At 33.6% G+C, this 13,236-nt stretch overlaps 1 protein-coding gene across 2 annotated transcripts in view; it reads right to left on the minus strand.

Moving 5' to 3' along the window:
• Nucleotides 1–5,559, minus strand: part of LOC143204348 (uncharacterized) — a 40,296-nt gene extending 34,737 nt beyond the window's left edge. For both annotated transcript variants that reach the window (XM_076416930.1, XM_076416931.1), the window contains exon 1: nucleotides 5,385–5,559. In XM_076416930.1, the coding sequence (XP_076273045.1) occupies nucleotides 5,385–5,454 (70 nt within the window). In that variant the 5' untranslated portion in view covers nucleotides 5,455–5,559. The remainder of the gene's footprint in view (nucleotides 1–5,384) is intronic.
• Nucleotides 5,560–13,236: the final 7,677 nt, after the last annotated feature.

Here is a 13,236-nt window from a genome sequence, read left to right on the forward strand (position 1 = left end):
GTTCATATTATACACCTAACATATTTGTTCATAAAATAAATAATAATATATGTATCACGTCCATGCCAATCTAATAATATTAAGCCATTTTTGACGCCAATCCCCGTTAACGGAAATGAAAGAAAATACGTTAGAACTCCCTACCAAGGGCCGTCGCGGTCTATTTCCATTTCCGGCTCGTCTAGCACCTGTTTGACTCCAACATATAGTGCATATATATAACGGAGGATGTTAAATATATCACATACAATAATTGAAAAGCACTTTAAATATATTGAACTGTTATTAGCGAGTATATATCTCGATATATCTGGGTCCCAACGATTCAGTTAACTCAAAGAATCAATATTTGACGTACGCATCTCAAACGCAGTGAACACAAAAGCTTGTAGAAGCAAATATTCATTAGTGGTGATAATTAGGTCATGTATTTAGTAGCAAGTTTGGTAGCTCAAAACAATGTACTTAAAACTATATTTCATATATTCATATATTTTCATTGTCGTTTTTAGAGGCGATTCTTTCAATCGTAGTGATCAGCCTTGATAGTAGAATGAAGATGTAGAATTCCACGCTATGTTAGCTGAACAATCAATAAATCAAGAAGAACAAATACGTCAGAAATTAACAATACAAAACTATGGCAACATTCGTATGTAAACATAGCGTAAGGCCATAGAGACCAATATTCCCATAGTTAGATTCATTGTAAAGAGTCTATTTCTACGAATTAGTACCACATGCTATCAATATCCTTTAGAGTACAGCAGAGAGGGTTACTTAATCTTATTTGATTCAAAAAAAGCTGCTTAAGTTAATGGGTGCTATAACAAACCTACAATCAACATATCGATAAAAATGTGTTAATATTGGTTTCGAAGTCCCAGAACTGATGTTTTTAATATAGATCACACAAACCAAACAAAATCATCATCAATCATCACCACTTCCCATTCGAGCTGCAACAGTGTATCCTTTACAGCTCTAGCAACATGTAGTTGAACGTTGTCATGCAAAACGATGATTTTCTGTGTTACTGGCTATTGCTGGTCTTTTCTGTTGCTCTACGTTACTAATTTTATTCAAATGACAATGGTAGTCCCTGAAGATACAGTTTCGTACGGTTTTAGCAGCTTGTAATACCTTGCTAATCTTACCATACGCAAAACAAGACTCTATGGTCATGAATATTCTGCTCCGCTGTCGATTTTGATGGCTCTCTTAAACTAATCCATGATTTTTTGCTCTTATTATCATAGTAAATCAACTTTTTGTCTCCAGTCACAATACATAACTGAAAACTATTCCTTTTTTCCTGCCAAGTAATGACACTTTTAGTGAATTCGTTTAATAGCTATTTCCCGCACTTCTGGATCATTTCCATCACATATAAATGCATGCAAACAACTGATTCATCAATTTCTAAGCTACCTGAAGCTTCTTAAATAGTTAGAGCTAAATTTTTGTCTAATTAGTATGCCAATTCATTGTGTTTTTGGTCCTCCATAATGCTTTTTACCATTGAGCGTTTATATACACTGAATAACTCAAAAAAACTAAATGAAATACTATTATTTTATATAGAGAAATGTTAAAATAATCGAGTATAACAGATAGATTAGGTTCGATAACATTTGAATAAAAGCTGAAGATTAAAATCGTAAAATTCAATTTTTATAGGAAAAAAATGTAAAAAGGCAGTGGCTGACAATGGACGTTCGTTCGTTCGTAGTTCGTTAAATAATAATATACAGAAATTTTCAAAATAATATTGTAATATTTGCAAAAAAAACTAAATTTAGAACCCTGATAAATTATTGGGTATAATTCGAAGTTGGTTAGAAAGAAAGGCTTTAGTCGATCAGCTATATATGCACTAGAATAAAACACGAAGTAATGAAAGAAACCCTATTTTTATCCAATTTCAATCTGTCTAATGAGCTTCTTGTGCCAACCTACACAAAATACAAAAAAAAAGTGATAGTTTGGAAGCTATTTTGTATAACCACTGATAGCTAGTTGTTCATAAACCTCCCAAAACAAGAGTTAAACCAACCCAAAGGCGTGTTTTCGAACTGCACCAAAATCGACGATTCGAAGATGATAACGCCACCGATCTGGCCTGATACTTTCACGAGGTACGTCGATAACACGCGCAATGGCGAAATAACTTTAATTAAAACGGTAGAAAGAAACGGTTAGATCTGATGGAGCTGTCTGGTTATCAAACGTTTACATTTAAAATCGTAACCGACGTTATTTGTTCGCTATAGTTCGTCGGACCGTTAGTTAAACTACGGCAAGAGCATTTTCGCGCGGTCCAGATCGATATAAACAAAATAAACATAACTATTTGTCGGACACCGAGATGAACAACACGGGTTTTTTTTTCGATATGGCCAACAACCTGCTTGATATTTGATGATTTTGACATATTATCAATACATCTTGCAGTTTACTTTTAAAATTTCTACTGTATTTAAACCAATAGTTCAGCTCTTCAAGAGCTTTCACCATAGAAGCAGTATCATACTCCAATTTCTCAGATTTACTCAGTATCAAATACAATATGGTTCATTGTATGGTCCCCAATCAGCCCACATAAAGAAAACTAACAAAAATCTTAATTCCAATAAACGATCCGATATTAATAGTTTTATAGAAAATTAACTCTACAGCTTATGCTTGAATGTTATATGGAGAACTAAAGCTATCTCCAGGCTCTTTGGTCAATAAAGTTTTCATATTAGTGGAATGGTCAACCAAGGGATCAATGTTGGTCTAAAAATTAATGGCCTGTAGGAAAAATTGACTTCATAAGAAGAATATTCTATACAAAACTATAGCAGACTTCAACGATATTCTTCTACCTTCACCAGAAGAAAATATGAGCTTAATTAAATAATTTGTATGAGTTTTGCCTAAAGATGGTGATTTTCTCAAATATGTATATAGAAAATTTATCAAAAACAACCAGGATTATAAAAAAAAGAATGGTTAGGTTATCACTTGAAGAAGTTTTTGTAACTATAACGCTAATGTGATAGACAAGTTGACAACTTTTAGTTACCTAATGAACCCAAAAAATCAAATTCCAAAAACTATCGTGACTTACTTCCTGAAAACTTAAATGATTAGGTCTTAAAAATAATGGTAAAACGATGGAACATCATCATAGAGAATGATTACAGTTGGCCACTTCACAGAAAATTAAAAAATGCATCTCGTCGGTGAAAATTATGAGAGAATTATATATGATGAATGGAAACTGACGTCACATGCGGTTTCACTGCCCAAAAGCATACAATATAACCCACAACCTATGACGATTTAGTGTCCACTAGTCCGATTTAAACCGTTTTTCCGCCTTTGAAAACATCGTAGTTCAAGTTCTGAAAACGAAGAACGAGAATATCAAGAAGACATCTTAATTAAAACTTAGCTATATCATTAATGCAAAAAAATGCTTATTTAAACCATCAACTTCTTATTAAAGTAGTAAAATAAATTCAAGTAAATAGTGTTTGAATTCGAAAATACACCAGCTTGATTTATTAACAAGCATTCAGCAATGGACCAGGTCCACAAAATAACAGATCTTATTGAAAAAGCGTACGAAAGTAAAAATGTATACCCAGCTATATTCTTAGATGTAGTACAAGCCCTCAATAAGATTTGGCATGAAGGCCTTGTTCATAAACTACAGAAAATGTTACCAAAACAACATACTGAACTACTAAAATCGTATTTACAGCCAGAATGTTTAGAGTTAAACAATAAGGAGCTTATTGTACAATAAAAGAAGCTAAAGCAGGTGTACTACAAGGAAGTGTACTGGGGCCAATGCTTTACCTACTCTACACTTGTGATATACCACAAATGGAGAATATTACGATGGCTACATTTGCTGATGATACTGCAAAATAGCTGTGGAAGACAATAGTGAAGAAACCAAATTAAAAGAATTGCAAGGGGATATGAGGAAAGACTCCATTCTTATGAAAATATTTGAAGTATCGCAACTTTTGGGTACCACCAGAGCAGGGCACAGACTCAAAAGAATTAAACCATCTGATCCTGTGTAGTGATGTGTAGTGAGGTGCATATAATAAAAAATACAGCAGTGACATGTATAAACATTATTTAACCAGAGACTGAGATAGGGCCTCCTAGTTATATACCTAGATTTACGTTATCATAAAGACAATTCATAAGTTAGTCGGAAACGACTAGTAACAATATAATAATTAAGTAATTTAAAAAAATCGAAAAGGTTTTAAATTTTATTAACGAAATAAATATATTTTGAATGATATCGAAACACAATTTTAAAAAAGTGGTTATTCTTTATACTTCTGCAAGCCTATATATTAATTTTAAAGGATTTACAACAGATGGTGTTACTGTGTATTAAATCGCACCGGGTACATTTGTAATCAACTTCATGTTGAAGATATTTAGACTCTTCACTGTATCATTGCGCCATTGCGTCCAAGTGTGAACAAAAAAACTTTTCAGTGCGTTAAAAATGTCTGAATTTGTATCGAGTAAATCGAGTTTGCGGGAATTTGTACTTTTTGACTTCAATCTGAAGAAAAAGGCTGCTGAAGATCATCGAATGCTGTGTGAAGCTTGTAGCAACCGTGCTCCATCCATTTCAAAGTGTGGATACTGGTTTCAACGTTTTAAAAGTGGTCATTTTGATACCAAACACAAAGGGCGTTCTCGACAGCCACATAAATTTAAGAAAAAGATTTGATTAATTTGGATCGCTATCAACTAGAATTGATACGTTTGAGCCAAGCCAAGCGCGATAAACAGCCGGAATACGAGCAAAGACACAACAATGTTATTCTTCAGCATAACAATTCCCGACCACATGTTGCAAAACCTGCGAGAACATTGTTGGAAACGTTCAAATGGGAAGTGATTCTCCAGGCCTTGCTCCTGATTACTATTTGTTCTTCGATCAATTCGTGGATAGCTACAAAAGGTACATCGCTATTTGGAGATGGCATCTATAAATTGTCTGGAAGATAAGAAAAAATAGCGGCTATCAATGAACAATACTTTGAATAAAATACTTTGTACCACACAATAAAGCTTTAAATGAACAAAAAAAACTTTTAAACTAATTTATAGGCCTAATAATATTTATTCTTGTTAGAATGTCGATGACATATCACTAAGCACACCTATAGTGCTATTCATTCTAGTGCCTGATGGATTCATTCGTCGAATGATTGAAGATATATCAACCCCATTAAAAAATTGTTGATAACCGCAATATTTATTCCTAAACATACTTATTTAAGAAAACTGCTCAATCGAGCATCTAGACTATTTATACACCATCCTCTCTTACCACCAACGTCAAAACTTACCGCAAACTAAAGCAATCAATCCACATAATATTGCCACCCCTATAAAGGGCGGTTTTCTTTCACACAACATATCGCTGAGAGAAGAACGTTCCGGTCGTGGTACCGCCGCCGTTACCGTCTTCGTGTTTCGAAGAAAGCCGTTCGAGAACTGGCGTTCTAGTTCTGACCAAGTGTCGAAGAGACGGTGTAGTGCCGGAGGCGCGAAACAGGTGGAAGGAAGCGGGCCCCCGGGACTCGAAGACGACGTCCGACGATCGATTTTGATTAACGAAAGTTCGTGAAATTACCAGCGTCGATTTTTTTCTCTCTCTCTCTCTTGTCGGATTTTTTCTTGACTTCTCGCGTACTTCCTCGCCGATCTTCAGGGGAAAAATGTTCGTGTTGGTCATGATCTGGTGCAAATTCCATAAAAAAAAACTCGATAACAAAGAATGTATGCTACCAATCACTATCATCGTTTGATTAATATACTGTTTAAACACATAAAATACAATCAATGATGATTTTTAACAACTATGTGTTTGATTTTATCTTTATTTGTCTCCTTTTTATCTCAATCAACAACACTCAATTGTTTTCAACAGTACTGTTATTAATCGTTATTATATTTTAATCAATACTCTATTCAAACACATAAAATACAGTCAATGGTGATTTTTAACAATGATGGGTTTGAATTTAGCTTTATTTGTCTCCTTTTTATATAAATCAACAACACTCAATTGCTCTCAACAGCATTTTGATTATTAGTCACCAACAGCGATTGTAACTGTTAATACGAGATTAACAAAAACATAAAATTTAATAGAAAAAATGAGAATTACAAAAAAGATAAGATACATCAAAAACAATTAGCTAAAGAGCATACAGATGATTAAAAATTATACAGTTCAAGCTGAAATATTGAAGAGTAAATATAATTAGCTAAGTCTTATTGGCATTGTAAATATGTAAAAACTAATAATTAATCATACCACTAATGATTTTAATTCATTAACAAATAACTAGAAAGATAAAAATTATTAAATAAAAATAATAACAGGTAATAATTAACTGCCAAAACATAAAATAGATGCAAACTACTGAAATAAAAGAGCAAAAAGCTTGTGGTTCTAAATTCAACAATAATTAACAAATTATAAGCAAGACAGAGTGTAATAAAACATTTTTCAGTTTATAAATGAATTTATTATTAAAGTATAGCCGGTGGAAATTAATAAAAGGCTATTAAAATGCAACAGGACCTTTGATTGATCGGCAATTAGTTAATAAATCACTAGGTTGGAAAATAAAAAGTTAAATAGTTTATTTAATATATTGTTTGATTAAAATTTACTGATTATTCCATAATACTGGCACAGATTAGTTTATTAATAAATAACAGGCAATGTTTTATATATAATTAGCTAAAAAATAGCTGGGAACCAATAGAATCTATCGAATTAACACGGATTAGCTAATACATTTTTGATTTTTGATAATTTATTATTAACTATCTTGAAGAAATTGTTAATTAAATTGTAACCAATCAATTACGTGTTATCCATTAATATTAATTAATAGTTATCCATTAAAAGTACATGTATTAGTAGTAACTAATTAATTGCAGTAATAAGTAAAAAATAATCAGTTAGTAAATATATAATACGGCATTTGTCTATTTTTAACAAAAATATTAGCAATGTGTCAGCTAATAACTAACAAAATAATATTCAATTAGTAATTGAAACTGTTTGATTGTTTGTTAATTAGCTAACAAATTACTAGAATTAGAAATTAAATTCAAGTTTTCTAGACAATATTTATTATAGCTGAATGAATGATTGCTAGCTAACAATATATATATATATATATATACGAATTAGCTAAGTAATAAATTCCGCGTAATATTTAATGTATAACTAGCTAATTAACAACTTGCAAAAAAGCAAGTACTATTGAATCTAATTATACAATAAACACATATTAGCTAATACATTTGTTACAACCACATTCCAACTAACTCGTAACTTAAAGCTAATTAACTGATAATTATAATGAAATTGTAGATATGCTAATAATTAACAAAAATTTATATTGTCAGAAAATGATGACAATAAAAATATCAAAACTGCTTACAAGATGTTATTAAATTATTAACTATTTACAAAATAAAATAATTTTAACTTAACCTTTTTTAAAATTAGCTGATGATTAGCTAACAAAATAGTTACCAGTCGAGTAGATAAATAGTAAATAATATGTAGTAATTATTATAATAAATAACTAGCTAATAAACAACACGGAGGCAAAAAGATTATTATTATTAACTAAAGGATATACGACAGCTGTTAATAATTATTTATTACAGATATTGTGCTTAACTGATAATAAAGCGGTCAGTTTCAAGCATAAGGGGGATTTTTCTGTTTGTAATCAAAAGTATTACCAATATAACAGCTAATAATTAACAAAATGGTATACAATTAATAATAGAAACTGTTTGACTGTTTGTTAATTAGCTAATGAATTTCTAAAATTAGAAATTAAATTCAAGTTTTCTAAACAAAATTTATTATAGCTGAATGAATGATTACTAGCTGAAAATATGTATACGAATTAGCTAAGTAATAAATAACGCGTAATATTTAATGTATAACTAGCTAATTAACAACCTGATAAAAAGCAAGTATTATTGAATCTAATTATACAATAAACACATATTAGCTAATATATTTGTTATAGCCACCCTCCAACTACGCAGGCAAAAAGATTATTGTTGTTAACTAAAGCATATACAATAGCTATTAATAATTACTTGTTACATATATTGTACTTAACTGATGATAAACCGGTCAAGTTCAAGCATAAGGTGGATTTTTCTGTTTATAATGAAAAGTACTACCAATATATCAGCTGATAATTAACAAAATGGCATAAGAATCTATTAGACTGATTAATAGTTAGCTAATAAATTACTCGTTAGATTTTTATTGAATATTTATTGATGATTAATGATATAATTAATAACAAATACTTACAGCATCAGCTACAATAAAGTAGCTGATAATTGCTGTAATTAAATAAGAAATGGGGATTAGCTAGTAGCAATTGCTTGTCAAATAACTTGTAAGTAACTAGTAATTAACCGGTAACTATCTTGTAGTCATAAATCCTTGATAATTAAGAGATTATCAGCTAGTGAGAGTATAACCAAACATATATATCTGCTCGTGAACCAAACGTTCGCCAATTTAAAATGCATTTTCCATCCGATCCGAAGTATACGCTCCAGACGCATGGCATGTCTGCTGAATCGATCTAGGCTGAGACCCATTTAAGCGAATACTTTCTATTTTTTCTCCAATTATAATTAGCGATATACATTACCCGTAGATCAGACGATTTTCTATTTTGTAATTGTTTGATTCATTGTCGGCTTTTCTCACGATTGTTTGTTTCTAATGTTGTTGGGCCGAAGATTTACGTGCGCGCGATGTGTAGAATGCTGTTTTCTTTCGCGCTTCAACGAACTCGCGATCGCTTGGTCGTAGAAATAGTGCGATTTAAACCGATGGACGATTTTGCTTTGCGGTTTTCTTGTACTTGTATTGAGAATATTAGGAAGACACTGTATATAAAATATTTCATTTTTATCGCGTGAATGCTTGATATCTTCGATACTCTATGAATCTAGACATATAATCAGAATGAATAATGTCTGGTCGGTATGGGAAATAAACTATTTTTAATGAGTTTATGATGCAATATCATCGTGCTTGGACCATTTTTATCAATTTTATCTATCAGGTATAAAGTATCGATTAAAATCTTATTTGCACCGAATTACAAGCACCATCGATAATTTGTTGCAATATAACCACAAGATTGAAGGTCGAATGACCCTTAATAAAATGCATTTACAAAGTTATATTATCCACATGTGTCCTATCTTCTAAAATGCTTCGTCTTTTGTTTATAGTTAGGGATATGTTGACTTGTTTTATTAATCTCTTAGTGCTTTAACAATCTGCTTGTGGGCAATAAGTATTATTACATGATTTCCGTTATACTATATAATTATCTTAACTGAAGCAGTATGTGATCTGCTTTAGAACTTAATCTAAATCTTAGTTTAGATACTATTCTAACTTATTCTAAAGACTATTCTAACTTATTCTAGAGATTATTATATCTCACTTTATGTGTCTATTAATCAGTTCGTATGATAGTTTGCATTTGAGTCACTGTCATTGCGCACTTTTAACTGTTTGACCAGTGCATTGGGATGCACTAACAGTCTTTTAGAGTTCTTCGCACTAACACTTCAAATCACAGTCGTTATGGGTATTAAGGGGTTATTGCGCTGAATCAGTTTTTTGGAGACGTATTATGGGGCATCGACGATGTCTCACAACACATTATTCTGGAACGTCTGGAGGATAGCTATGTTAGATTTGCTAATAGTACACCTCAGTTCCATAGGTCCAAATAGACCGAAGTATTGACTTATACAGAAAAACCTTGTTATCTAATGATAATTTAGATTTTCGCCCTATTATTTGATTTAGTTTAGGCCCAAGCTGTTTGCGTTTTGTCACTATATGTTTTTTTCGTGTCAAACGTCGATCAAAATGCATTCCCAGATATTTAACGTTGTCTGCTTTCGGAAGTTCATGATTATTCAATTTTACTAAGGGACATGTTCTTCTACAAAGGGTGAATGTCACCTGGATATATTTTGTCTCATTTGCTTTGATACGCCACATTTTGAACCACAATTCGACTTTGTTAAGATGAAGTTAGAGGCTGATATTGGAATTTCGTGTGATGATAAAACCGCTGTATCATCTGCATATATACTTACAGTAGTGTAACAATGGGCCAAGAACACTGCCCTGCGGAACACCCGAATATATTGGGTGTAGGTCACTGTATTCGTCACCCTGTTTGACAATAAAATGTCTGTCTATGAGGTACGATTTCAGCGGTTGAAAGTGCGTATATCGAGAAATGCAGCGAGCAATATCTTTTATCATTTAGGTTTTTATTAATTTTGTTGACTAATCTACGTATTTGTTCTGTTGTTCCGTGTTTATTATGAAAGCCAAATTAATGATTTGGAATAATATTTCTCTCATCTGCGATTACTTTGAGTCTTTCAATGTATAGTCTTTGAAAAAGCTTAGAGATCACAGGTAAACAGGCTTATAGGACAATAAGAGGAGACGTTTTCTGATTTTTCCCAGCTTTTAAGAATCATAATGATTTGAGCCCCATTCCAAGCACTAGGAAAGTAATTAAGTCTTAGCGTGGCTTTACCTATGAAAGTTATTAATTTTATGCACTTTTTAAATAATATTATTAGGTTTTTGTCATTTCGCCACAACGCAAAATTGAGATGGACCGATCTAGAGCTAATAACTTTTTCTTTTTCTTTACTTTACTTTTTCTACAGCCTTAGGCAAAGATATATCTTTTGCCATGATAATTGTCTAATTTGACATAGACAGTAACAAGTAGTAATCACTTTTTACTAGGTCCGGACTATAAGTTAATTGCATAAGAACCTTCCAACCAAGATGCGAAAGTACAAATACAGATACACATATGATTCGATGTCCTTTATGTGATTATATCTCATCAAAATTACAGTTCGTTGATCATACAGTCGCTCCACAGCCTTGAAATAGAATGGAAAACATTGAAGCTTGGTTCACTTGAAGATTTTTAAGGTTGGAGGTTAATATGCCAGACTGTCAGTAGTACATTTTCTACAGCCTTATGTCTTAAATGTTCCAAGTACTATTTCTTTTGTTATTGGGATAGAGATAGTTGAGGTAGATAGATAGTTGAGACAGCAGGCCCCAAGACGTTAACCGTCTAAACTCTAAATCGTATTTCGAAAAAATACGACTGTTTTGGAACGAAAAAGAGAAACGTTCTTGTTGTTAAGAAAGGATTGTCACCGATGCGGTATCAATGGGGGTTTTCAATTGTCATTCCGGATAGGTTTCGATTTATAAGTCATCGGCCCAAAAACGGCAATGAGAGGCATTGTTCGCGGTTTTGCCGGTTAGTGGGTGATGGAAACGGGTCGACGTGTTCCTTTTCTCGCGAATGCGACCAGGACAAATACGTCGGGGGCCGGAATCGGATAACGGTAATGGAAACAGAACACAAACCGACGTTTATGGCCCGGCGATTTCGTCAAATCAGACGCTACACCGTTACGGCGCTGAGAACATTAATATTTATCGGATTATTAAGAGGAAAAATTCGAATTCGCCCGGGCTGAGAACGTCAGACGGACGCTGCGGACCACTCTTTTACAAGTACCGGCTTATTAATCATAGCTACACGGCACTTGACGGCACTCGAAACCCATAGATTTACCGATAACTAATTGAAAAAATGTTTAAATTTCACATCTTTATCTTACAACGATCTCCTGTAGAATTCTTTCCGTTAAAATATTTATATTAGGTGCTTGCATATAGCATATGGGCTTATTCATCAATGTAGTCTTTATCAAGAGCCATACTCCATCATTTTCATCATTTCAATACCACTTTTGTAAAACGATTTATCTTTTGCCTCAAAATAGGCCTCAGTTTCAGCCATAACTTCTTCATTCTAGCGAAATTTCTTACCAATGAACATTTTTTTGAGGTCTGCGAACAGCCAGTAGTCGCTGGGAGTCAAATTTGGCGTATAATGTGGATGTGGGAGCAATTCGAAGTTCAATTCACGTAGTTTTCTGATTGTGTTGATTGACTTGTGACACGGTGCGTTGTCTTGATGAAACACTTTTTTTTTCTTTGCCATATGCGGTGGCAATTTTGGACCTTCAATCTACTACCTTCTACAAACTTCTACTAAAGATATTCGATGAGTATTACACCCCGTACATCCCAAAATATCAAGTCCATAAACTTTCCAGCCGATTTCTGTGCCTTCCGGCGCTGTGGACGCGGTTCACCAGTTGTTTTCTACTCAGATGAAGACCGTTTTGATTCCGGAGTGATGTGATGGATCCATATTTCAACCATTGTTACATATCGATGCAAAAAATCCGATTTGTTACGTTTAAATATGGCCGAACACTGCTCAGAATCGTGAACACGTTCTTGTTTTCGGACAGCAGTGAGCAAACGCGGCACCCACTTTGAACAGAGTTTTCTGATAGTCAAGTGGTCTTGCAATAGAAAACCAACAGATCCTTCTGATATCTTCCGCAACTTCACTTTTCCATCATTACAAACGATTTTGTGGATTTGTTTGATGTTTTCTGGTGTCACCACCACATTTGGACCCCCACTGCGTTCTGTATCATCGATATTTCTACGACCAAAACACTGGTTGAAGAAATACTTGTTTGTTTTATCTTTGAATGATATATGTGGTCGACGGGAGAATTGACAGGATGTTAGGTTAAGATAAAGAAAGTACGGTAGCGTTGTGGAAGTGGTACAGTTACAAAGGGGTAGAGAAAAGAAAAGAAGAGAGCGAGACGTCGCCGTGTTGGTTTTTTATAGCCGGGAACCACAAAGTACCAATCCACCGGCGTTGCCAACCTTTGAACTTGCTGTAGGTGAATGTGTGGTGGCCTAAAGGGTCGTAGTGGTCGCTACATCACTCCCCTACTAGTGGAGCTGCCGTGGAACGTACCTCCATGTGGTGCAGGTTCCTGAGTGCACCCGCAATCACGCAAATAATCGCCCAGGAACTGCTGATGAGATGGGGATCCAATGTTAGTCAGGAGTTTTACGGGATCAGCTGCCACCGAAGTTGTAGCAGGACGTCGTTCCGATTTGTTTAAGGGTACCCATAAGTTTGGTGCCTTACGTGTCCCGTTTCGTCGCAAGGGTGT

This window comes from Rhynchophorus ferrugineus, unplaced genomic scaffold, assembly GCF_030347505.1.
Source record: "Rhynchophorus ferrugineus isolate W39M unplaced genomic scaffold, kcgeb_rfMv2 rfM10, whole genome shotgun sequence".
Taxonomy (NCBI): domain Eukaryota; kingdom Metazoa; phylum Arthropoda; class Insecta; order Coleoptera; family Curculionidae; genus Rhynchophorus; species Rhynchophorus ferrugineus.